At 43.5% G+C, this 27,796-nt stretch overlaps 1 protein-coding gene across 1 annotated transcript in view; it reads left to right on the top strand.

Annotated features, from left to right (window-relative positions):
• MUC21 (mucin 21, cell surface associated) overlaps window positions 1-27,796 on the top strand; it is a 63,227-nt gene that overhangs the window by 837 nt on the left and 34,594 nt on the right. Inside the window, 5 exon segments of the mRNA XM_048225755.1 lie at window positions 6,569-6,743; window positions 6,746-6,809; window positions 7,298-8,379; window positions 21,175-22,565; window positions 22,913-23,094. Of these exon segments, the coding sequence (XP_048081712.1) occupies window positions 6,569-6,743; window positions 6,746-6,809; window positions 7,298-8,379; window positions 21,175-22,565; window positions 22,913-23,094 (2,894 nt within the window).

Raw genomic sequence — 27,796 nt, 5'->3', positions numbered from 1 at the left:
CCTCCGAACTTCAGCTAGAAGCAGGAACACAGATAGCAGCTTTATTTTCATTTTCCCTTGGAAGCCTGGATCGTATAGCTGCTTGATAAATGTTTTGTTATCTAACTTGAAAATCCTAGTTTCTGTGTCATCCTTAATCCCTTATTAGAGTTAGCCTCCACGTCTAAGTAAAGCCAAGGGAAACGAAAATATCCCTTCCAGAAATGCTGCCTAAATGTAAATTCTTGGTCGGCTCTCAGAATTCCTGAATAGAGACACACGTGGAGGGACCACAGAGATCCCAGGGCAGTGGGAATTGTGGATGAAATTAGCCAGAGGAGAAGTAAAGTCTGGGCTCTCATGTTCCTAGCCATTTCACCTGACTTCTCTTCTAGACTCCTCCAGAATTTCAAGTTTCTCTTTTTAATTATTAAAATCAATGCCAAATAACTTATAAATGCTCTTGATTTTCACTGTAGGATGGAATGCCTAAAAAGGGAGTAGGCAGGGTAGGTGTGGAGTTCATAGAAACAGGCCTGGGTTTATTTTCGTGTATAGTGTAAGGAAATGGCCCAGTTTCATTCTTCTGCATGTGGCTGTCCAATTTTCCCAGCACCATTTGTTGAAGAGACTGTCTTTTTTCCATTGTACATTCTTTCTTCTTTGTTGAAGATTAGTTGACCATAGAGTGAGGGTCCATTTCTGGGTTCTCTATTCTGTTCCATTGATCTATGTGTCTGTTTCTGGACCATTTCCTTACACCATACACAAAAATAGACTCAAAATGGATGAAAGATCTTCAATGTGAGACAGGAATCCATCAAAATCCTAGAGAACACAGGCAGCAACCTCTGTGACCTCGGCCACAGCAACTCCTTGCTAGACACGTCGCCAAAGGCAAGGGAAACAAAAGCAGAAAGGACTATTGGGACTTCATCGAGATAAAAGCTTCTGCACAGCAAAGCAAACAGTTGACAAAACCAAAAGACAACCGACAGAATGAGAGAAGATATTTGCAAATGACCTATCAGATAAAGGGCTAGTACCCAAGATCTATAAAGAACTCCTCAAACTCAACACCCAAAGAACAAATAATCCAGTCAAGAAATAGGCAGAAGACATGAACAGACATTTCTCCAAAGAAGACATACGGATGGCCAACAGACACATGAAAAAATGCTCAACATCGCTCAGCATCAGGGAAATACAAATCAAAACCACAATGAGATATCACCTCACACCAGACAAAATGGCTAAAATCGGTAAGTCAGGAAATGACAGATGTTGGTGAGGATGTGGAGAATGGGGAACCCTCTTACACTGTTGGTGGGAACGCAAACTGATGTAGCCACTCTGGAAAACAGGATGGAGTTTCCTCAAAAACTTGAAAATAGAGCTACCCTACCACCCAGCAATCGCACTACTGGGTATTTACCCCAAAGATACAAATGTAGTGATCCAAAGGGGCACCTGAACACCAATATTTGTAGCAGCAATGTCCACAATAGCCAAACTACGGAAAGAGCCCAGATGAATGGATAAAGAGGTGGTAGATATACACAATGGAATATGACTCAGCCATCAAAAATGAAATCTTGCCATTTGCAGTGACGTGGATAGAACTAGAGGGTATTGTGCTAAGCGAAATAAGTCAATCAGAGAAAGTCAATCCGTGAAATATGATCTCATTCATATGTGGAATTTAAGAAACAAGATAGAGGATCATAGGGGAAGAGAGGGAAAAATAAAAAAGACAAAGAGAGGGAGACAAACCAAAGAGACTTTTTTTTTTTTAAAGATTTTATTTATTTATTCAACAGAGAGAGAGACAGCCAGCGAGAGAGGGAACACAAGCAGGGGGAGTGGGAGAGGAAGAAGCAGGCTCATAGCGGAGGAGCCTGATGTGGGGCTCGATCCCGGATCGCCGGGATCACGCCCTGAGCCGAAGGCAGACGCTTAACCGCTGTGCCACCCAGGCGCCCCAAAGAGACTTTTAATCATAAGAAACAACCTGAGGGTTGCTGGAGGGGAGTTGGGTGGGAGGATGGGGTAACTGGGTGATGGACATTAAGGAGGGCATGTGATGTAATGAGCACTGGGTGTGATATAAGACTGATGAGTCACTGACCTCTACCTCTTCTACCTTGGAAACTAATAAACTAATAATACATTATATGTTAATTAACTGAATTTAAACAAAAAAATTAAAATTGCAAAAAAAAGAAACAGGCCTGGGTTGAATGAACAAAAGGTGGTATTTTTTCTTATTCCTTTGATACTTGTTTCTTTTTTTTTTAATTTTGTATTATGTTATGTTAGTCACCACACAGTACATCATTAGTTTTTGATGTCGTGTTCCGTGATGATACTTGTTTCTTGTGCCCTCCCTCTAGCCCCTCCCAAAGACTCTCCTGGAGACTGTTGTCTTGCATATTCTGTTCTCTTCCTCCTCCCTCTCTGTCTGTGAACCCCTTCAGCTTGAACCATTATTACTGCTGATGACTTCCAGACTCATCTCTAGCTCGTCTTTGCTGTGAAATTCAGTCCTGTATTTCCAGGCTTATTTTTCCCATAACATCTTCACTCGGATATCACGTCATATCGAACATGACACACACATGTATTTGTCCAGCAAAATTTTTGGAGCATTTCCTCCAGACTAGATCTGAAGATACATCAACAAAGCAGCAACACATCCTGCCTTTAAGGGTCTCACAGGCCACCGGGAAAGGCAGATATCACACAAGGAATGACACATAAATACGGAAGAGTTGTAAGTGTGCAAAAATGCTAGCAGGCACCGCTTCAGCTTCCCCTCAGGTCTCTACAGTTGCCCTCATCTCCATCCACTCATCTCCATCCACTCTCTCCCTCCCTCACCCCCTTTACATTGGAGGAGTGTCTCTCTAACCTGGGCTCTGGTTCCCATCACATACTTCCTGCGTTTCAGTAGGGTTCCCCCCCTCCACCCACACACTCTCTATTTCTCCTTCTCCAGGGTCCTTCCCATCAGCATCCAAACAAACTCTAGAACAGTGTGCACAAGAATCACCTGGAAGAGATTCTATTTTTCTACTTATTTATTTATTAAAAATTATTTATTTTTTACGGAGGTACAATTGACATGTAACATTATATTAGTTTCAGGTGTACAAAAAAATTATTGGATATTTGTATCTATTGAGACATGATCACCACAATAAGTCTAGTTAATATCCATCACCACGTATACTTACAATATTTGTGTGTGTTGAGAACTTTTAAGACCTACAGTCTTTGCAACTTTGAAATATATGACACAGTATTATTAACTATAGTCACCATGCTGTCCATTACATCCCCAGGACTTACTTATCTTATAACTGGAAGTTGTACCTTCTGATCCCTTTTACTCATTTTGCCCACCCCCACCCGCTGCCTCTGGTTCCCACCAGTCTGTCCTCTGTATCTAGAGCTGTTTGTTATAGCTTCCGCATATAAGCGAGATCGCACAGTAGTTGTCTTTCTCTGTTTGACTTACTTCACCGAGCATAATGCCTTCAAGGTCCATCCATGTTGTCACAAATGGCAGGATTTCCTTCTTTTTTATGCCTGAATAATATTTCATTGCATATGCATGAGATTATTTCTAAAGTGCAGATTTTGGCCCCTGTCCTTTGGGGTTCCTGAGTCAGTAAGTTTGGGGTAGGGGCTGGGATCTGCATTTTATTTATTTATTTATTTATTTATTTATTTATTTATTTATTTATTATTTTTAAAGAGAGGGAACACAAGCAGGGGGAGTGGGAGAGGAAGAAGCAGGCTCACAGCGGAAGAGCCTGATGTGGGGCTCGATCCCATAACGCCGGGATCACGCCCTGAGCCGAAGGCAGACGCTCAACCACTGTGCCACCCAGGCGCCCCTTATTTTTTTATTTTTTATTTTTTTGTGGGGTTTTTGTTTTTTTGTGGTTTTTTTTTGTATTATGTTATGTTAGTCGCCATACAGTAGTACATCATCAGTTTTTGATAGAGTGTTCCATGATTCATTGTTGGCATGTAACACCCAGTGCTCCATGCAATACGTGTCCTCCTTAATACCCACCACTGGGCTAACACATCCCCTCACCCTCCCCTATAAACCCTCAGATTGTTTCCCGGAGTCCATAGTCTCTCATGGCTCATCTCCCCATCTGACTCCCCCCCCCCCTTCATTTTTCCCTTCCTTCTCCTAATGGCCTCCCTGCTATTCCCTTATGTTCCACATATAAGTGCATTTGAACAAGCTCCCACCATTTTAACAAACTCCCAACCTGTGGTCCAGGAGCCACACTTTGAAAAGCTCTGCTCTTCCAGCATCCATCTTAACAAGCCCATATCTTTCCCAGCTCTGCCCTCTGTCATTGTAAAGTTTCTTGAAATAATTCCCTATAAACACTACCTCCATTTTCTCATCTTCTACTCACTGCGTACATACTTCCTTTGCAGATTTTATCAGAGTAACCCATGTAAATAGTTTTAAAAGTCCAATAGTCCTACAGGCCCATTACAAAAAAACAGTCCTCTCTGATGCACCTCTCGCATCTGATCCTTGCAGTCCAGAGGCAGCAACTCCCAACTTTTAGCTTCTTCTCCCAGTATTTGCACCTGCAGACTAAAACATGTTCCAATGCTTCCAGAGCTGCTGTGTTGGGAGTGCTATTCTCTTGAGTAGGGGGAGGGGCAGAGGAGAGAGTCTTTGAGCAGACTCTCTACGGAGCACTGAGCCTGACACGGGGCTTGATCTCACAACCCATGAGATCATGACCTGAGCTGAACACAGGAGTCGGATGCTTAACAGACTGAGCCACCCAGGCTCCCCCATCACATGGTAGTTTCTACATGTCCTTCAATATTATGCCTGTTGCTCAAAAGCTTTGTTTTTCCATATTCAGAAGTGGCACTGTCATAATGTGGCTTCCATTTAAAACAAGCAGTTTTCAGGTATATCTCTGCTTTGATAAGATGTTCATTTCTCTTCTGAGCCACCATTCCACAGTCTGTCCCTCATGTGAAAGGCAAGAGAGCCTCTTCTTTCTGGGCCCTGAAAGAGCCCTAGTTAGTGATTCATAGATTTTTTTGTTTGTTTCCAATGTTATCTATATACTTATTCATTGTCTTTCTCCCTTACTTGAATATAAGCTTCATACCTATATTTTACCACACTGCCCCATGCCTGGGATACCACATGCCTTACAGAAGCTTCCTAAGGAATATTTCTGAATGAGTGAATGAGAAGTACTGGACACAGAGAATGCCTGTCAGAGAGAAACTTAGATCAATCTCCTAGATTCTTCTCTAATCCATTCCCACTGCTGCCAGTTGTTCTAGCACTTTACACCAAAAATTAAAGGAAAGAAAGACATCATCCCAAGGATCTTCCCCTATCATTTCCTTGTGTCTCTTTACTGAGAGAACTTTTATGAACTGCCTAACACATCAGTTCTGACCTTGACTGCCTAAAGAGAGCCTGCAACATCTGGCCTCATCCAAAATTTACAGCCCGACTGCCTTCATTTCATGCATAACAACGCATGGGCTCTCCTCAGGCAGGGACAGTACACTGCAAGTCCCAAAGAGTGAAGGGGGATTGCACTTGAGAGTCTCTGCTCCAGTGCCCTCCCATTTTGGTGTGACCTCCTCCTTATTTCCACCTAGCTAAGGGAATGCTGCTACGGAGATCTGTCCACATGTCCTCTGTGTTTTCACACATTTTCTCCTTCATCTGATCTCCAACAATCCTTAGTATTAGAGAGATGATACACGGTTTCTATTTGTGTTGCCTCCTTAGCATGTGTTAAATAAAAAGATTCAACCAGGCAAACGGAGTGACAAAAAAACCCCACAAAAACCAAAACACTGAGGACCCTGATTAGTAAAATTCTTGAGGAAAGAAAACACAGAGGTGATTGATCAAATGATTCATTCATTCAATAGCACAGCTGAGTCAGCAATCATGCCCATGGCATCTGCACAAAAAGAAAAAAAAAAAAAGGAAGAGGCGAAACTACCATAGCTGACCTCTATAAGGTACGTACTTCCACAGGCAGGGCTAACTAGTCTGGGTACCATAGTTCTGCTGACTCAACAGAAACAAGAATGACAGATATGTGCAAGGCTCCTAATTAAATATAAAAATGCACAAGTGGGGGTGCCTGGCTGGCTTGCTCAGTACAGTGGTCAGAGGAGCATGTAGCTCTTTTTTTTTTAATATTTTATTTATTTATATGAGAGAGAGAGAACACAAGCAGGGGGAGGGGCAGAGGGAGAGAAAGAAGCAGACTCCCTGCTGAGCTTGGAGCCCACACAATCCCAGGACCCTGAGATCATGACCTAAGCTGAAGTAAGATGCTTAACCAACTGAGCCAGCCAGGCGCCCCAAGAATGTGACTCTTGATCTCAGGGTTGTGAGTTTGAGCCCCACATTGGGCATAGAGATTACTTTAAAAAAGATCTTTAAAAGGAATGCAAAAGTGAGTGTTATTCCTGAATAAAAATTAATGTACTTTAGGGAGGACTACAGCTGCTGGGCCCACCGCAGCCTTTGAGCCCTTCATGTCCTTGATCACAGCTTCTCCCAAGACAGCCACAGCCTCAGGGGCCACCGCAGAGTGTGTCTCCACAACGGACTCAGAGTAACTCAATCTCTCAGACCATCTTGGTCTCCATCACCGCTTCCGAGACCGCCACAATCATCACCACAGCCTCTGAGGCCACCACGCCCTCCACCACAGCATCTGGACCCACATGATCTCTAACACAGCCTCTGATACCACTACGGTTTCCGCAAAAGGCCTTGTGACAATTGCTAAGTCTGCGTCCTCCTCAGTCTCCCCCAATAACTGCTGAGACCACCACAACATCTGTGCTCATCAGTCTCTGAGAGCACTGCCTCCTCCATGATGACATTTGTACCCACCATAGTCTTCACTGTGACCTCTGAAATCACCACAGACCCTAGGGCCACCATAGATTTCACTGCAGCTTCAAGTATCATGGCAGAATCTCTAATACCACCATGGCCTACACCACCAATTTTGAGGACACTTTGGTTTCCACTGAAGCTTCGGAGAGCACTCTGGCTGCTACCACAGCCTCAGAGATGACGAGGATTTCCACTAAAGCCTCTGTCACAGCTGTAGAGTCTGCACCTTCCACAACTGCTGAAATATCTGCTAAAACCACCATAGCATCTGTCCCACCGCATTCTTCCCCATAGCCTCTGAAGCCACCACAGCTTCTGAGACCACCAAAGATTCTGACACCACCATGGTCTCTCCCACCACGTCTAATACCACAGATCCTCCACCATAGCATCTCTACCCATGACAGTCTCTACTGCAGCCTTTGAGTCCACTGTGGCCTTCAGCATAGTCTCTGAGACCACCACAGCTTCCACAATAATATCTCTGCTCCTTATAGCTTCCACCACAGGCTCTAAGAATACCATGGTCTCTGAGACCACCATGGTCTCCACCATCACTGCTGGGACCACTGTTGTCTCCATTGAGGCTTCCGAGATCACTCTGGGTTCTCCCGTAACATCTGTACCCACCATATTCATCACGGCAGCCTCTGAGACCACCAGTGCTCCCAGCACAGCTTCTGAGATAATCACATCCTCCACCCCAATGTCCATTCCAACCATAGCCTTCAGCATAACCTCTGAAATCACCATAAGTTCTTCAACTATCCTAGTCTCTGAAATAACTTCTGAGGACCTCAGGTCCAGCATTACAGCATCTGTGTCAACGACAGCCTCTATCCCAGACTTTGAGGCCTCTGGGATGTCTACCAAGGTTTCTGAGACCACCATGGCCTCCACAATTTCATATGGGCTCACCACAGGCTCTAAGAACACAGTTTTTGAGACTACCATGGCCACCACCACCCCCTCTGAGACCACCATGGCATCTACCACGACTGCTGAGACCACTAAGGCCTTGACTTATCTCTCTGACAGCACTGTCGCTTCAACCATAGCCTCTGAGGCAATGACAGAATCTACTAAAGTCTTTGTGACACTTGGAGAATCTGTGACCTCCACAATAATTCCAACATCTGCAGAGACTCTGACTGTCTCAACCACAGCTTCTAAGAGCACCACAATTTCCTTCTCAGAAATTGGGCCCACCATATTTTCTTCCGCAGATTACGGGGACACCAAAGCTTCCACCTCACATTCTGGACCCACCACAGCCTCAGAGGTCACCATGTCTTTCGTTTTGACCTCATCACTCCCCTGGGCCTCAACCTCTGCTGCTGGGGTCCCCACAATCTCCACCAGGGTCTCTGGACCTTTCACGGTCTCTTCCATCACCTTGGTGCCCATCAAGGCCATTGACTTTTCTACTCAGTCCAACACCAATGCAGTTGTATCAGGTACTGACCACCATGTCCTCTCTAAGCACACACATTTACCTCCAATGTCAACCAGCCGTCACCTTTTTGCCTGTTTCTGTCATTTCTGCTCTAGACTCTACTCAAGCCATTACTCCTGTTAGATATACTTCTGTTCTCTCCTCTTGAATAATATTTATTTCTACTCTGATCTCACCTTCTTTTGTTCAGTGTCCATCATTTCCAGCCCAATCAGAAGCACTTCTTTGCAAGTATCTCCCCCAACACACACACACACACACACACACACACACACACACACACACACACAATTATATTCCATCACTTCTGCCTAGAAGGAACTCACCTCAACTCTGACAAACATCCCAATTTGTCAGATGCTGTCATTTCTGTGCCAAGCACAGTCAGCTCTGTTCCACCCACCACCTGTGACAGTGCCATCCCATCTTCAATATATGGAGCCCTGGTCCAGGGACTGCAAACTACACTTCATGGGCCAAAGCTGGCCTGTTACCTGTTTTCCCAAATGACGTGTTATTGGAACACAGCCACACGTACTCCTTTATGTCGAGAGCTGCTTTCCAGCTACTTTGCATACTTGTGACAGAGACTTGGTGACCCAAATAGCTTAAAAATTTACATCCGATGACCCTTTACCAACGCTTGCTCCAAGTTTGGTTAAGACCAAAATGATTTTTTTCATCTGTGGCACTTGCTCTGAATAAAACCACCTCTGCACTTGCCATCAGCACTCCCGCCGGATGCGATTCTGCCCACTTTGTCCTGAGCTACCCAGGGCTCTTGTACCAGTGTAACTGCTTCCGGTCTAAGCACAGCCGTTGCTGCTGATGCCACCTGCTCTATGTATTAGGTCCTCCCGCCTTGTACAGAGTCCAACCTCTCCTTCCCTAGGCCCGGCCTCCTATCCGTGGTCCAGTGCTTCCACATATGTTCCGAATGCACTCACCTCACCTTTGTTGACCACCATGATCGTGTTAGACTATGTCACCTGTGCTCCCAGCCATGGCCACTGTCTCATCCCTGAGAAAATCTGATTCCATCATCCCTTCCTCTAGCAATGTCCTTATGCTCATGAGTACATCACAAGAATATTAGAGCCTATCTCTTTTATCCCAGCCCACCCCCCTATTTGGGTGATCACTTCTAAAATTGAATAATCTTCTCCTGCATCAACCCCTGTCACATTTCCTCAGTCTTAGCTTCCACCATCCCCAGCACCACCAGTGGGCATAGCCTACCTCCTCTTCTCTGAGACACTCACCTCTACTCTGAGGCCCTCATGGTTTCAGGTGAATCACTTTCCACCATCCCTCCTCCTACCACAACAGCTCTTCTCAAACCACCACCACCACCATTCGTGTGTTATTTCAATCCCTCTGCTCTATGTACAGCTGCCTCCTCTTCAATTATTGTCACTGTACATGCATCACATCATGGGATCTGTTTCCTAGGCACGAGGACCACTGGAACCAGACCAACTACCCCCATCTCTGTCACCATGGCCCCTGCAATGGACTTCATATCCCCTGCTACCAGGAATATTGTCCCTGAGATGGCCCAGAATGCCCCTGACCTCGGCACACCCACGGCTGGAGCACCATCTAGCGGCTCTCTTCCAAATACCAGGAGCACCAGAATGAAGTCCACCCTGGAGCCAGGCGCCACTCCTGGACGCAGCACCACCTCACACAAAGCAGACCCCCTCACCCAGGCGGATGCGGTTACCGTGAGCCGAAGGCCAACAAATGACTAAGCCAAGTGGCGCTTTGCAGCCCTGGGGCGTCGTCCTCACGTCTCTGTCTGCAGTCGTGGTGGGTGTTGGTGTTAGTGGGACTGAGTTTTTGGCTGGTGAGTTATAGTGAGTAGAGGTGGAGGAACTACTTACGTGATGAATCATGAGTGGGAAGAGAATAATGAGAACAGGACAGCTAGGCTGCTCCGGATAAGAGAGCAGCGTGCGGAGAGTCCCACCATCCGCGCCCAGGCAACATGAGAGCATCAGGAGCACATGGCAAGCCTCAAAAACCAGCTTTATGGGCTCATTACAACAAGAGAGACGGTACACCAGAGGGACTACGGAGCTTTGTACCGAACTAAGGAGAAGAGTCATCATAGCGTTGGGGGAGTGTAGAGCTTTGGTTAAATGCCGCAGAGTGTTAGTAAGCTCACAACAAAGCAGGAGTACAAGGGTCAGCACCAGCTCCAGAATGGGAAGTGGACTCAGTTTCCTTGGAGACAACAAAGTCACAATAGATGGGGAATGCTGTATAGTTGACCCTTGAACAACGTAGGGGTTAGGAGTACTGACATCCCTCATAGTCAAAAATCTGTGTAATTGTGTCTCCCCAAAAACTTAACTACTCTTAGCCTACTATTGACTGGAAGCCTTACCAATAACATAAACAATTTATTAACACATATTTTGTATGTTACATGTATTATACCATATTCTTACAATAAAGTAAGCTAGAGAAAAGAAAATGTGATCAAGAAAATTCTAGGGGGGGGGGCGCCTGAGTGGCAAAGCGGTTAAGTGTCTGCCTTCGGCTCAGGGCGTGATCCTGGCGATCTGGGATCGAGCCCCACATCAGGCTCTTCTGCTATGAGCCTGCTTCTTCCTCTCCCACTCCCCCTGCTTGTGTTCCCTCTCTCGCTGGCTGTCTCTATTTCTTTCGAATAAATAAATAAAATCTTTAAAAAAAAAAAAAGAAAGAAAATTCTAGGGGCGCCTGAGTGGCTCAGTCGGTTAAGTGTCTGCCTTTGGTTCAGGTCATGATCCCAGGGTCCTGGGATTGAGCTCTGCTTTGGGCTCCCTGCTCAGCAGGGATCCTGTTCCCCACCCCCCCACCCCCCCACCCCCCGCTCCCGCTTGTGCTCTGCCCGTCTTTCACTCATGCTTTCTCTCAAATAAACAAAATTTTTAAAAAGTCTTAAAAAAAAGAAAATGCTGAGGAAGAGAAAATACATTTACAGTATCATACTGTATTTGTCGAAAAAATTCAGTGTGTAAGTGGACCAGCAGAGTTTGAACCCGTGTTGTTCAAGGGTCTACTGTATTCAGAAACTCTTATCCGCCCCTGAGTTGGAAATTGAAGCTGCTTCTATGTGTTAAAGTAACTTAGATTCTCCAGACAAGAATAGGATATTTGCTTCTTACGAATATAATTTCAAACAGGAAACTTGTGATAGTCTGCGTTCAGAGAACCACATTTTTCATTGACAAAATCACTGAGTGAGTACGACACTGAAAGAAGGGGGCTGTTATGAAGGTTTACAACTGCAGCGTGTCTCTGGGGAAAATATTTTCCTGTGAACCTTGCAGCCGGCTTTACCCATGTTGTCACCCCAGCCTGAAGCATGGCAGGGCAGACTGTTACTTTCTCAGTCTGGTTTTTACTTTCTCACATAGCATGATATAAAGACCATGAGAGAAAGACAGAAAAGATAAATGACAAATGATAGGTGAGGTTCAGTGGGGTGGAGTCCGGAGCCGACGACCAAGAAAGAATTCTTGAGACGTCTTTGGTGCAAAATGGTGGTTTAGTAAAGCACGGGGACAGGACCTGTGGGCAGAAAGAGCTGTGCACCCGGGTTGTGAGGGGTGGCTGATTATATACCATGGGGTTGGGGGAGGTGAGGAAACAGGGAAGTTGAGAAAGTACTTTCATATGTTAAAGAAGACTCACAGGACACCCGAGGCCTTGCCATTGTCAAGTTAAGGTTGTTTTTCCCTCTAGTAAGGCATTAGCATGAAGATAGTTGGGAACTTCCTGGAGGCTGCAGATTATAAGGACGTTTAATTGTATCTACATTTCCTTCTGGAAGCTAGGTTAGTGATAGAAATGCTTTGTTCTTGTAGACTGCTAAGACATTTGTGAACCGAGGGAGACTCAAGTCTTGCAGGATTGTGGTGTCTATAGGTTAACTATTTCTTTGTCCTTTAGGGCAGCCAGGAGTGCCTGAGGAATGTCACCTACACCCCAGGCGGGGAGTGCGGGGTGTCAGCTTCTGCGTTGTCCTCAGCTTGCCTTCTGTTCCCTCATCAACAAATGGAACGAGAAGTAAGAAGAGGAGAAGAACGGTGAAGTGGGGTCCACAAGAGAGGTAATGTATGACTCTATGTGGTGTGAATAGAAGACGGTCGAGATGATAGGGGCAAGCTTGTCTTTTATAAAGTAGCTGAAAATAATAGCACCAGAAAACGGATCTCTGTAAAATGATGAACGTTTGAACTTCCATGTTTTTCATCTTCGTTATAGATGTTGCTTTGGAGGGCGAGTGGGTGAAGGTGGGATCTTCTCCCTCCTTTTGTACTTTTACCCAAGTGAAAAGAGAGTCACTTTTGGGGCGCCTGGGTAGCGCAGTCGTTAAAGCGTCTGCCTTCGGCTCAGGGCGTGATCCCGGCGTACCGGGATCGAGTCCCACATCGGGCTCCTCTGCTATGAGCCTGCTTCTTCCTCTCCCACTCCCCCTGCTGTGTTCCCTCTCTCGCTGGCTGTCTCTCTGTCACATAAATAAATAAAATCTTAAAAAAAAAAAAAGAAAGAAAAAAAAAAGAAAAAAAAGAAAAGAGAGTCACTTTTCTAGGTACCTCTTAGCACAGTTCGAATAGGCTGGACATTTCAAAATATTTCACTAAATACTCTGTGGTGGGTGACAGCCACAGGTGGCAGCAGACTGCATCTCCGCTTTCCATTCTCCATCCTGGTCTTAATTTCTGTTCTAACGTATTTTTCTTGTTCTGTCTTCAAAAAATATGTTTTTTATTTCCTGTTTTGGCTGTATGTATTCCTGTAAGCGGTCTTCAACATTTGTAGGATGACCCACAAAAAATAAATGAGAAATTTACACACTAGCCACAAATGGTTGGCGTAATTTCCAATCAACTTACTTGAGTTTCTTACTTCAGAATCTTGATCCTTCTCCATGGCGAGAACAAAATGCAACTTTCCAGCCATGAGCAATTCTCTAAATGTTTAAGATAAAGATGTAATAACAACAACTAGCAGTTTATTAGCTGTTTACTAGGTGCAAGGTCCAGAGCCAAGAGTGCCAGAGAGCCTTGTCCTTCTCTTAATCTGCATAACTACCTTGGGGGCACATACTCTTACTACCCCATTTCATAGACTAGGACACTGGAGTTAGAGACTAGAGTAACTTGCTGAAGATCCCAAGACAAGGCTCCAGTCCAAGTCAGCCTGACTGAAGAGCCGTGCTCTTAGCTGCGGTTTAAAGCCAGTTCTTCAACTTACAGTTCTTTATGGTCCTTCCCTTATCTTTTTTTAAAAATCAAAGTATGATTTACAAGAAGCGCACAAATCTCAAGTGTACAATTCGATTATTTTAAAATGTGCACACACCCTTATAATCATCACTCGGTTCAAAATATGGAACATTTTTATCATTTGAGTAGTTTCCCGTGTGTCCCCTTCCAGTCAACCCAATACCTGCCCAACCAAAGGTAAATACTCTTCTGACTTCTATCTTATAAACTTTCATTTATTTTGTACCTGTCTTCATACATATGCAAATTTCTTGGTTGATTAGCACAACAAAAGAACACTTATTTCTGGGAGACTCTACCCGCTAGGTACAGGATATGGATTTACCCTTGTCTTGAAAGTTTAGGGGCATATAATCTACCAAGGTAGAGAGCAAGATCACAGCTTGCACATACGGAATATGTAAGGGCAATAACTGGGAGGCTGTTTTCTCAGAGAAGTGAATAAATAAATAATAAGAGAACCAACAATATCACACCTACAAAAAAAGGATAAAAACAGAGAGAACAGACAGTATCAAAAAGTGAAAATTTGTGATTTTTTACAATTTAAGAAGGCTTAATGATATGGAATGGAAAGGATTTAATCCCAGTAATATATATTTTTTGTCTTTTAGAAGGACTTTTCTTTTCTTCTGATAAACAGAGGCCTTTATAACCTCCATGATCACAGAATTGACCTGGGTCTGGACCTGGACTCAGCACTGAGCTCTGGGTTGTTCCATAGTCTGGAAAATAAACTGGTTCATGGAGGAGCACATGGCTTTGGACATGGAGTGGGCCATGGGGTAGACTGTGAATTGAGCCACAGCCATAAGAGTGGTTATGCCATGAATCATGGTGGGAGTCATGGACATGGAGGAACCCATAACAAGAGCCATGAAATGGATCAAAGAGGAGGCTGTCAAGGAAGCCATGGAGGAAAAGGGGAATATGGACAAAGACTGAACAAAGGAAGATATTCTAGAAAAGAAAATATTGGGGAAGAAGGGGGTCATGGAGGAGAAGGCCATGACCATAAAATGGATCAGGATGAACTTCCAAAAGGTTTTCAGGGAATTGACCTGGTCAATCACGCCAATTCCCTGGTCATGATCAAGTCAAGAAAAGAATCAGAGAAAAGGTCACAAAGAGTTTGACCAACAGGCTAGCCAGAAAAAAGAACGATTCTAGAGGAGACTTGCAGCTTTATCAGGTTTAGATGTTAGCACACTCAAGTAAAAATATTCCCTGAGCTTAACCATAGTTGAGAACCTCTTCGATCTTCTGATGGGCAAATGATAACCTATGAGCTTTTGGCTTTGGATTTCTACTTTTTTGTTTCCTCAGGTTGCAGTGTGACCAGTAAGGAAAAGAATAGTATTACTACAGCTTTTAAAAAAAATACCTCATAATATTTGTGGTAGCCAGATCACTCGCTTGCTTGTTTGCTTGCTTGCTTACCTGTGTGGACATTCTTTTCCCTTTTTTCCTTAGTTACTCAGTGCTTTCTATGTGCTAAGCATTGTACTAAGTGACTCTAAATGCACTATCGTGTATGATTGTGAAATCTGTAATCTCAAAAGAATCTTTTGAAAACTTCCACTTTTCTGGCAATATAGTGAATAAGGTACATTAAACACTCCTCTTAACAAAAGCAACAAAATTTGCCCAAAAAAATCTTTGTAGCTGTATCAATTAGCTGGGTAGATAGTAGGTAATATTTAGATCCATAACCGAGAGAAGGCAGAGGCTGACAAAGACTCCAAGAAGCTCTGAATCAGCCTTTGCATTGAGGGCATCTGCCAGATCTGGTTAACAAAAGCTTATCTTCTCACAGCTTCTTAGTAGTTAGGGTACAGGCGACAAAGCCCAGGACTTGAACAAGGAGTGGAGTCTAATAAGAAACCCTAAATAAAGCTGAGACATTAAGCGTTAAAGCCTCAGTGTACGGTTAAACTAGAATTAAACTACATTGCCCATCAAGCACATGGGAGACTGAGAAAAATGTCTATCTCGAAACTTGACACTGAAGGGGGGGTGGGGGTAGGTGGGGTGAAAAAATCTCCCCTGAGAATTTGTAATTGCATGGCATTCTTCATTTGGTTTTATTTTCTTTTTAAGTCAGAGGACGGCAAATTTATTGAATCATTTTGTAATGAAAGCAAAAATTTAAAAAGCACGAATAGAAAGCAGTACTTTAAACAGGAAAATGGCAATCCTGTCATAGTCTGCTTAAATCAGCAGCCTAAGAGGACAGAAACAACATAGAAGGTTAAAAATACTATTGAGTTAATTTCTAAGACTTTCACACACACGTACACACAAAAGACATAACATCCACCATATTAGATGCTGAAAACAAGATTTTCACATCAGGGACCTCTCCTTCATTGAAAGATGGGATCCATCAAGGATTATCTTGGCAAAACTTATGTCAGTTGATCTGATGTCTTGACTCCAGCTGTGGAAATGGTTTTTGTGGCTGGTTGAAGAGGCAGATTCCAAAAGCAGTGGGAAGTCATTTTCTAATTATATCGGGCCTGAATCCTGATTACGGAGTTGATGGGTGAGAGGTACACAACAGGCATTCTGCCAGCGCTAGCTGGCAGCCTGATCTTCACTGATCTGATGCCCGTCCTTCCTCCCTTCCACCCTTCCTTCCTTCCTTCCACCCTTCCTTCCTTCCTTTTTTGAGGTAAAATTGGCAAATAATATGATAGTAATTTCAGGCATTCGACATAGTGATTCAATGTCTGTATACGTTGGGAAATGATCACCTCAGGAAGTGTAGTTAATATCTGCCTGGGTTTGTAGCTTCAAATCATACAAACGAGGCAGACAGGAAACCATCTTAGAATGACTTACTGTTTTCCAGGTCTCCTTCATCTTTGGAAAGATTCTTCTTTCCTACTTCTTTGTCTCTCCCAAACGCCATGTGACAACAAGGAGAAAACCACTGGGATGTGTTACAAATTGAAATCTTAAAATACGCTGGCTGCTACATATATATGTTTTTATGTTTTTCTTTTTGTTTTCCTTTGCTCTTTATAATCTGATGCTTACTAGGTGCCAACACCGTGCTCATGCTTTTAAATAAACCATCATTTTTTTTCTCAAAACAGCCCAGTGAGAACTTAAATTTCTGGCTCTGTGATGCTCTAGGTGTGTAGACTTAAAATACTCTGAAAAACGTAAAATGGTGGAACTAAAATAGCTTTTGTTGTTTGATTATACGTGGATTTTATTGATTATATCAGCTTTAAGGACTAGGGCATCCATCTTCCCTAAATACATCCTTAAAATACACAATGATATCAACTTTAGGCAGTACTTGAGTGGGAATGTATGACTATAGGTGACTTTTTAAAATATCTTCTTAAATGGATCAATGAGTTGGTGGAAAAGTAAGGAATGCTAGAATTAAAGACTAAGTTAAGGTAGGAACCCAAGGAGGTAAGAGGGGTAGGTACTAAAGTCAACATTTGCCAAACCCAGTGAACCTAGTCTCCAAGTAGTACAGCCTTAGTCAGACCAGCGTGGGTGGGGACTCTCGCAGTAGACCCTCGCATAAATCTGAAACCTTCAGGGAGAGTGCGAGCTGAAAATAAACCCACTCTTCCTCTAACGTAATGCAAGCAAAATTCCCTGTCTCTAAACTTGCAGGGGAAGGGAGGACAGAGGGAAATATGTCTTGAGAAATAACTTGCAACCACAAACAATACTTTACATGGTTTGCAGTTCCAAATCATGGGTTATTCAAAAGACCTCAAGCCTATCACTTAATTTATGAGAATCCTCAAATGGCAACGCATCCATATGCTTGGCTAAAACATGCAAATTTTCTGTGGAAGATCATGCCTGTATCTTAGCTTCAAAGTACTTCTACAGATAACACTGCAAGAAAAATAAACTCAGCCATAAATCTCTAGTAAAACCATCTCGGTCATAAAGCATTAGTGACCAGCAAGAAACAAAACACAAAATAGCAGGATCAGATCCACAAAAAGTGGAGGTATTGGAATTATTAAACACAGAATATAAAGCAAGTAGGTTGAAATGTGTGTCATAGCTTTCTGATTTTCCACTAATATCCATTCTCCATCTTTAACAATCATATTCTCAAGTTTTAGTCCAGCACATGCCCGCTCTGCTACTGACTATATTCTCCAGTCTCTCAGCTTACTTAGGCTGCATGACTATGTTCCGGCTTACAGTGTGTAAGCAGATAACAATAATCTCTCATGAAATTAAAAACCAAAACAGAATTAAAACACTTGATAACATTAGGGTATGAGTTGGGAATTGGGTAATAATAATTAAAATTCCAAGGTTCTTGTGTTGTTTTGAAGGACAGTAAAGATACTAATTACATATAGTCTCTGATACGTATACATGCGAAAAAAAATTTAGAATTATGTCTAGAAGGTGGAATCTGGGCTTGAATTCATGACCTCTGTCTCCAAATAATTCTAGAAAAAAAAAAAAAAGGATTTCTTAGAGTGCTATTGGCCTCTCAGCCATAAAATGGGATTGCTAGGAGTCTAAAGCCTAGCCAGTCACTGAATGGTTCCTCACACTTCAGCCTCAGGAACTGTTTCAGTCTCACAGCCGCTAGGCAGATCTGCATCAGCCTTTTCCAGCACACTCCATCCCCCCTGACTCTCAGACTCACTCATAAATTCCTTCATGTCTCCAGCCACCTCCTGCTTCTTTCAAACAGGTCGGGAATACTTGTTCACCTACAAATAAATTATCTGAGATTTTGCTTCTTCCACAAAGCTTCTCATTAACAGTAATGAAGATAGCTGACTGGTCACACAGACTGTGCACTGAAACTCCCACCTATCAACCCCCCAGGCCCTGGCCACAAGATGCCTTCCCCGTGAACTCCCAAAACCCTCTTCTCATTTGGGTCTGTTCAGTCATACTCATTTAGCTGACTGTGTGTACTTTGCTACTACATCTGTGTCCAGACCAACATGAAGTTTCTAGAGGACTCAGACTATATATCTCCCTCCCCCAGTAGACTTGAAGTCTTCTAATGTGTTTCCTATGGTATACCCCACTGAGAGATGCTTCATTAGGCAGATGAGAAGGAACATCTGAAGGATTCCAGGGTAGAAACGGTCCTGCAGATTTCTCTGAAAACAAACAAGAGGGGAATTCCTATGGTGGAGGATCAGAAGGAGACCCGATACCACCCCTTCACCTGCTATGAGCCTACAGATGGCTTGTTCTACACATTCAACACTCCCTACGCCCTCAGCCCTCATGCCCCAGAGACCTCAAAGACGCCTTTGTCAAACCCTGGATCTCTCTTCCCCTGCTTATTCAATGTGCATTGTTGAGTGCCTATTACATACCCCGCAATGCTCCATCTGTCTTCTGCCTATAACCCAGAAGCCCAGACCCCTAATTGCTCTATTTTGAATCTCGTATTTCCATTTGCTTCAGAGATGTGGGGTACCACCCACTAAGCTTACTTCATTAGGGCTTTTTCCTTACCAAAGCAGTCACACAGAACTTCTTGACCAGGAAACAAAGTCTTGCGGTAGAACAGGTTTCTGGCCCTATCCCTGCTTTAGAGGGTGGGTCCCTTCCACTCTGACAAATTTGATCTCCTCATACCATTCTATTTCCTGCTCTGACCCAGCCAGTCCAGTGCCCTGCCTAGAATGATCATGTCATTCTCCTTTCTTACCTTCCTCTTGACCCCTAGTCTATTCCTTCTCAAGCTCAGTAGTGTTTTTTTAACTGCTCACAGCTGGCAGAAGAACAAGTCAACTTCCCAACTCCTCCCCAACACATATGAAGCTATAAAGGTTCCTGCAGCTCTTCCATTAAAAAGGAAGAGGCAAGAACATTGCATGCAGGAAGCTTAAGGAACCCAGGCATCCAGTCTTCTACCCAAGCTCAAAGTTCTTCCCAAAACAAGTACTTAGAACACCCAAGCTCCTGGAAGCTCCAGCTCTTATCTCTTCACCTTGAACTCTCCTTTTTCAAGAATCCTGTTCTTTGCCTTTTAGATCTTGGCCACGGCTGGGATTCAGGCATCTTACTTTCCAACAACAAGGCAGATCAAGATGCAGAAAGGAAAGACTTTTCTTAAGTATTGGTTACTATTGCATCTCCTACTTTTAGAAACTGGTAAGTGATTTCCTTTAAAAGTGGGTGATCTGAGAACCTTCAAGGTGCTTTGGGAGATGTTGACCACTGCTAGGGCTAGCCCTGGTTCTCTTCCACAGAGAGGGGATCATCGTTTTACCCTAATCACTCCAGTCTAATTAGGTATCACCCAGGAGGCAGTCAGAGCACAGTGGTTAAAACTGTAGACTCTGGTCTCAGATTGCCTGTGTATGGATCATGGCTCCACTGTTACCTATGTACTTCGGGTGAGTTGTTTAATTTCTCTGTGCCTCAGTTTCTGCACCTATAAAATGATAATAACCTGTGTGGTTGGCTGGGGGTTTAACTACTAAGAACAGGAAGAGTTGACTGTGGTTTACTTTTGGTCACCTCAGTTTCTTTTTAGTTTTATTCAAGATTCTGATCTTAACCCCAATTTGTACCACATTGCTGATATGGAGGGCCTTCCCAAAATAGAGCTAAAACTCTAAGCCTATGTTAGTTCAATTAAGCCCAAGGAAAAAATACACATGTGTGGAATGAAGTGATAGGCACCCAAGTTCCAGTTAGTGGTAAAATGAGCCACAAATTAATTTTGGTTTTCTGGCAGACGTTGACTATCTTTGTCCTTCAGTGTTGTGAGGGGCAAAAAAGAGACATAACTTTAACTCTGCCAGTCTCCAAGAAGGTTGAAAAGATTCTCAAACCTTACAGCACTTAATCCTGGAAGATCTTATACTTTAAAGCTACATGTGACTTGCTTCTCCAGCCTCTGCCATAGAGATCAGGAGCCCCTGGAAATTGAATGCATCTAGACTCACCTAGCCTCTTGTTGAAAGGCCATATCTCAAACTCCGATTCATTTAATCTAGACCGGTTTACCTAAGAATTTTTATTTTTAACAAGCTACTCAGACAATTCTGATGTAGATGTTTTCTGAATAACACTGAAAAATATTTTCTCTGAAGGGAGCAATACTACTTTAAGAATGAATTAATCAATATATACTAGTTTCACAGGGCTTCTACAATTCCTTTAGAATACTTATTATCTGTATCGGATCTTATATAGTAGATTATGGAATAACTTACTACCGGTGGAACTGGGTTATGTAAGCTTGGTGTTGGGGCTGGGTGGAGAGCACAATTCAGCACGGTAGCTGAAAGTGCAGATCCAGTACCCTAAGTACAAATTACCGCTCTACTACTTACTATCAGTATAAGTACGGGCAAATGTTAACATTTCTAAGCCTCAATTTCTTCATCTTAGCTGTTGATAATAATAGTATCTAGTTCGTAGGGCTGTAGTGAGCATCAAATAGAATTATCCCTGTGATGAATTTAAATAAGCATTGAACAGAAAGTGTTCGTGCTCAGTACATGTTTGTCATCATTTACGATTCTCAGGAGGCACGACATCCACTGAGCATAACACATCAGGCACGACGACAACCTCCAACACTAAATCCAGCACAATCTCTGGGGTAACCATCACACTTGTCAACACTGGATTCAGCATAACCTCTGGTGGAACAAATAGAGTCTCCAGCACTGGATCTAGTGTGAATTCTAGTGGAACCAGTACAGCCTCCAGTACTGGATCCAGCACAACCTCTGGAGGGACCAGCACAGCTGCCAATACTGGATCTGGCAGAACATCTGGTGGGACCAGCACAGCCTCCAACAATGAATCCAATGTGACCTCCAGTGGGTCCAGCACAACCTCCGGTACTGAATCTAGTACAGTCTCTGGAGGGACCAGCACAGCCTCCAACACTGAATCCAGTGTGACCTCCAGCGGGTCCAGCACAACCTCCGGTACTGAATCTAGTAAAGACTCTGGAGAGACCAGCACAGCCTCCAACACTGAATCCAGTGTGACCTCCAGCGGGTCCAGCACAACCTCCGATACTGAATCTAGTACAGTCTCTGGAGGGACCAGCACAGCCTCCAACAGTGAATCCAGTGTGACCTCCAACGGGTCCAGCACAACCTCCGATACTGAATCTAGTACAGTCTCTGGAGAGACCAGCACAGCCTCCAACACTGAATCCAGTGTGACCTCCAACGGGTCCAGCACAACCTCTGATACTGAATCTAGTACAGTCCCTGGAGGGACCAGCACAGCCTCCAACACTGAATCCAGTGTGACCTCCAGTGGGCCCAGCACAACCTCCAATATTGAGTCTAGCACAACCTCTGGAGAGACCAGCACTGGATCTAGTACAACCTCTGGCAGGATTAGTATAGTCACCAATACTGGACCCAGTGTAACCTCCAGTGTGTCCAGCACAACCACCAATCCTAGATCCACCCCAACCTCCAGAGGTAGTAACACACCTATGAACACTGGATCCAGTGAAAGCTCAGGTGGGACCAGTATAGCCTCCAGCATCAGATCCAGTACAACTTTGGGTGGGACCAGCATGCCTGCCAATACTGGTTCTAGTACAACCTCCAGTGGGACCATCATAGTCTCTAGTATTGGATCCAGCACAACCTCCAGTGGGACCAGCACAGCTACCCACCCTGGATCCAGTGTGATCTCCAGCAGGACCAGTGTACCTTCCAACAGTGGATCTAGTGTGACTTCCAGTGGGAGCAGCACAGCCGCCAACACTGCATCCAGTGCAACCACAGGAGGCTCTAGCACACATTCTCCAACTGGAACGAGTGCCACCACTCCAGTGAATGAAGTGACACCCAGTGGGGCTCTGAAACCATGGGAAATCTTCCTCATTACTCTGGTCTCGGTTGTAGTGGCTGTGGGATTCTTTGCTGGGCTCTTCTTCTGTGTGGTGAGTGCCTGATATGTAGGAAACTGTCTGGGGGAAGGAGTAGCAGGAATGTAAGGAAATGGGGTATAAATAGTAGGGCCATCAAGTTAGGGGGTGGGTAGGAAGGAAAGAGATCAGGAGAGTGTTACTAAAGAGAAGTAGCAAGTTAGAACTGGAAGAGCCAATCAACGTGCAGAGGAAACTATTGACTTGTGGGAAAAGAAGGCCAAAAGAAGGAATAAAGTCTAGAGGAAGGAGTACTAGGTGAAAGAGATAATATGAAGGGGAAGAAGATTCCAGAAGGAGTCCATGTTAAGGCTTGGGACAAGGAGATATGACTCTGAAATGATTCACCCTTCTTTTTCTAGAGAAATTCCCTGTCCCTGAGAAACGTCTTTGACACAGCTGTCTACCACCCCCATGGCCCCAACCTTGGCACAGGCCCTGGAGGGAATCACGGAGTCCACCACAGACGAAGTCGGAGCCCTAACTGGTTCTGGAGAAGACCAGTATCCTCAATAGCGATGGAGATAAGAAGGGGATACAATGGGCCCTGAATGGCCCCTGAAGCCAGAGTGCCACCTTTTTGAAGAAGGAAGCCAACCTGGGAGACCAGAGACCTGAGTGTCCTTTCATCTGTCCCCAGGAGTCCCCTCCCAGCTTTGTTTGTGTCTCTGACAGCCCTGAGGAAGACACTCCATGTCTCCTGCTTTTACTAGACTGTGCAAAGAGGAGACTCTATTGGTCTTTTAGCTAAGAAATAAACACATCCAAAATATATAACAGAATCTCTGTGTGCACATGAGTGAATGTTTACAGTGCTGAGTTGAATTTCCCTGTTATATGAGAGGCCCTCCATGCCAGAACGCACTTGGCATTCAAATCTCCACAGTAGAGTCCAGAGATCTCATTTCTACCTGTCCCCTTTCTCTAATCCTTCTTGCCTCAAGCAGGAACACTGTGTTTCTGAGACTCACCAGATTGACAGGAGAATGGGATTGGGAGAGATGAGAAGGGAGGGCAGGTGCCAGGATTCTATGGGCTCATTGATTCGTCCTGTGGTACAGAGATCATGTCATGGTGCGCAGAGGACGCAGAGCATGGTGAGGTGGACAGGTGCAGTCATATGTGCTGTGGGGCAGGGCGTGTTCACTCAAAATCATAGCTTCTCGGGCATTTCCATTTGCTTTACACCTGGCCTACTTGTCAGAATAGAGGTGCAAGCTGACACTTTTCTCTCTCACGGTGCTCCTTTCAGAAGCAGAAAGAGTGTTTCCTTTTACCAAAGGAAGGACTTTTCAGCTTTAACCCTTCTGGCCAAGGTCTAATCTTTCAAGAGGCTCGTAGCAGAGACACCTGTGGTAAAGCCTGTGATTCTCATGAGTCCCCTCCCAGAAGGGCTGAACATATCTCTTTCATGGATGCAGGGGTGAAGCCTACCCGTTCCTACAGGTCTTGAAGGACAGAGGGGAGCTACTTTGGAAGGTTGAGTTGCCCTAAATTCATAAGGCAGTGAGAGAAACCCCATCGGGGGTAGAGCCCTCAGACAGGATTAGTAGTTTGTTGGGGGATTCACCCCAACTTGTAGCAGTGGAAACTGCTGTGCTTTCCAGTACCTACTGGGCTGCTCTAGTGTGAGCAAACCAGTTGATCTTGATCAGTGAGGCCATGTTAAGCCCTGGGCAGGCCCATCACCATCACCATTTCACTTAAAGGGATTCAGCACCAGAAGGAGAAGCTGAGTTGAACACCCTGAAAAGGTGCCTCCCACTGGTGTAAACAGTGGAAAACATACTGTGAAAGTCAGGTGAGGAAATCCATTTAGATAATTAAAAATTGTAAATATGAATTTTCAAGTTTAAGACTGTAGTTGGTAAATGGAAAGAGGCTGGCCACTGTTGTGAATAAAATTAGTAACCTGGAAGAGCAGGTGGGAAAAATAGCTTAATTATACAAAACAATACAGAGATGAAAATCACCCAGAAAATAGAAGACACTTGGAGAATAAATTCAGGAATACTAACATGCAAGTAATAAGGTTCAAAACAGAGAAAAAACGAAGAGATGGATGAGAGGAAGTAAAAGAAAACAGACAAGGTTTGAACCTGCGTAGGGAAAGGGTTCACCAATTACGGCGCTGTAAATATGATAAAAATCATTGACATCTATTTTTTTAAAGATTTTATTTTATTTTATTTTTTTATTTTTATTTTTTTATTTATTTATTTGACAGAGAGAGAGAGACAGCCAGCGAGAGAGGGAACACAAGCAGGGGGAGTGGGAGAGGAAGAAGCAGGCTCTTAGCGGAGGAGCCTGATGTGGGGCTCGATCCCGTAACGCCGGGATCACGCCCTGAGCCGAAGGCAGACGCTTAACCGCTGTGCCACCCAGGCGTCCCTAAAGATTTTATTTTTTTATTTAAGAGAGAGCACAGAGCGAGAAAGAGAGCCTGAGTGGGGGGAGTGGCAAGGGGTGAGGGAGAAGCACACTCCCTGCTGAGTGGAGAGCCAGAGGCAGGGCTCCATCACAGAACCCTGGGATCATGCCCTGAGCTGAAGGCAGACGCTTGACCAACTGAGCCAGCCAGGCGCCCCCACTAGCATCTATTTTAAACAAGTGAGCTATATGGTATGTATATTCTATTTCAATAAAGTTATTAAAATATCACTACCAGGCATGTCATTTGAATAAAAATTTTGATTTCCAAAGATAAACAAATGACTCAAAGCAATGGGCACTTCAACACAGAGGAAGATGGAAAGGCAAAAAAGCACAGTCAACAATTTAGCTTGTGATTAATTCACATGGTCAGGCTGTGAGTCTCTTGCTACTCCCACCAACTGGAGCACGTATGTAGTTTGGAATCATCACTATTTAACTTTCGTCGTGGAATACACTTACAAGGCCTACACGTGTTTTAACTTGACAAAGTCACAGCTCACCAACCATCTTTGGTCCAAGCAGAGTCTAAGAAGTGGACAGAATTAGTGCTGCCCCTTCCAGATTTCATGCTTTTGCACTGTTGGTCTAACACAATGATCTTTGAATGGAGTCTGTCCTGAATCCGTGGAGGTACATGAAGACTTTCTAAAGAATATTATGCAGGTATTGGATATTTTACAGGAATCATTTTTTATAATAATTTTTTATTATGTTATGTTAGTCACCATACAGTACATCCCCACTTTTTGATACAATGTTCCATGATTCATTATTTGCATATAACACCCAGTGCACCACACAATATGTGCCCTCCTTAATACCCATCACCGGTATAGGAATCATTTTTAAGATCCTCATCCTTTGCCTAAAACTGATCTGTCTGAGAAGACCTCGTGGTTAGAGCATCAGGCTAGTTAAACTTTTCTTTTTTTTTTTTTTATTATTTTTTAAAGATTTTTATTTATTTATTAGACAGAGATAGAGACAGCCAGCGAGAGAGGGAACACAAGCAGGGGGAGTGGGAGAGGAAGAAGCAGGCTCCTAGCGGAGGAGCCTGATGTGGGGCTCGATCCCATAACGCCGGGATCACGCCCTGAGCGGAAGGCAGGCGCTTAACCGCTGTGCCACCCAGGCGCCCCTAGTTAAACTTTTCTAACTCCCATTTTACGGCCACCCACCTTTTTCATTCTAGTTCCCATATTATTACAGGGTGCATTTCTCTGGGTCTCAGTTTGCTCATCTGTAAAAACGGGGATGATATATACCCATTTCATGAGGTTGCGTGCACTTCATGAGTGTATTGGTAGCACTATAAATTTTGTTATTGTTTTCTATATTGGGTAAGTTAATGTTTCATATTTTCTTGAAAATATGGAAAATAATTGCATCAGAAAAACTTTTCCATTTACCACCAAAGGTTATTGGCGAATGTGAAATTTAACCCTTAGAGTCTTACACGTGACAGGAAATTTTTAAAATGTTTATCAACATCTCTTTTGGTATAGCCAGCACCACAGAAATACAAACAACTGTAAGAGAATATTATTAAAGATTATATGCCAACAGATGGGACAGCTAGAAGAATGGATAAATTCCTAGAAACATATAACCTACCAAAACTGAAGCAAGAAGAAATAGAAAGCTCGAACAGACTGTTTACCAGCAATAAATTGAATCAGTTATCAAAAATCTCCCAACAAACAAAAGTCTAGGACCGGACAGCTTCATAGGCGAATACTACCAAACACTTAAAGAGTTAATATCTATTCTTCTCAAACTATTTAAAAAAATAGAAGAAAGAAAACTTCCAAATTCATTCCATGGGGTCACTATTACCCTGATAACAAAACCAGATAAAGACACCACAAAAAACAAAAAACAAACAAAAAACACCCCAACACTATAGGTCAATAGCCCCAATGAACATAGATGCAAAAATCCTCAATGAAACACTAGCAAACCAAATTCAACAATACATTTAAAAAATCACTTACCATGATCAAGTGGGATTTATTCCCAGGATGTAAGGGTGGTTCCATTTTTTGCAAATCAATCAACATGATACAACACATTAAGAAAAGAAAGGATGAAAACTATATGATCATTTCAGTAGATGCAAAAAAAGCATTTGACAAAGTACAACATCCATTCATGACAAAAACCTTCAACAAAGCAGGTGGGCGGAAACATACCTCAACAAAATAAAGGCCTTATATGAAAAACCCATAGCAAACATCATATGCAATGGGGAAAAACTGAGAGCTTTTCCCTTAAGATCAGGAAGAAGACAGGGATGCCCACTCTCACCACTTTCAACATAGTACTGGAAGTCCTCGCCACAGCAATCAGACAACAGAAAGAAATAAAAGGCATCAAAATCAGTAAGGAAAAAATAAAACTTTGACTATTTGCAGATGAAATGATGTTATATGTAGAAAACCCTAAAGACTCCACCAAAAAACTACTAGAACTGATAAATGAATTCAATAAAGTCACAGGATACAAAATCAGTGTGCAGAAATCTGTTGCATTTCTATACACTAATAATGAAGTAGCAGGAAGAGAAATTAAGAAGACAATTCCATTTACAATTATGCCAAAAATAATAAGGTACCTGGGAATAAACTTAACCAAAGAGGTAAGAGACCTGTATTCTTAAAACTATAAAACACCGATGAAAGATATTGAAGATGACACAAAGAAATGGAAAGACATTCCATGCTCATGAATGGAAGAACAAATATTGTTAAAATGTCTATACTACCCAAAGCAATCTACACATTTAATGCAATCTCTATCAAAATACCAGT

Source organism: Ursus arctos, unplaced genomic scaffold (assembly GCF_023065955.2).
Source record: "Ursus arctos isolate Adak ecotype North America unplaced genomic scaffold, UrsArc2.0 scaffold_31, whole genome shotgun sequence".
NCBI lineage: Eukaryota > Metazoa > Chordata > Mammalia > Carnivora > Ursidae > Ursus > Ursus arctos.
This window is presented reverse-complemented; position numbering and strand designations above follow the sequence as displayed.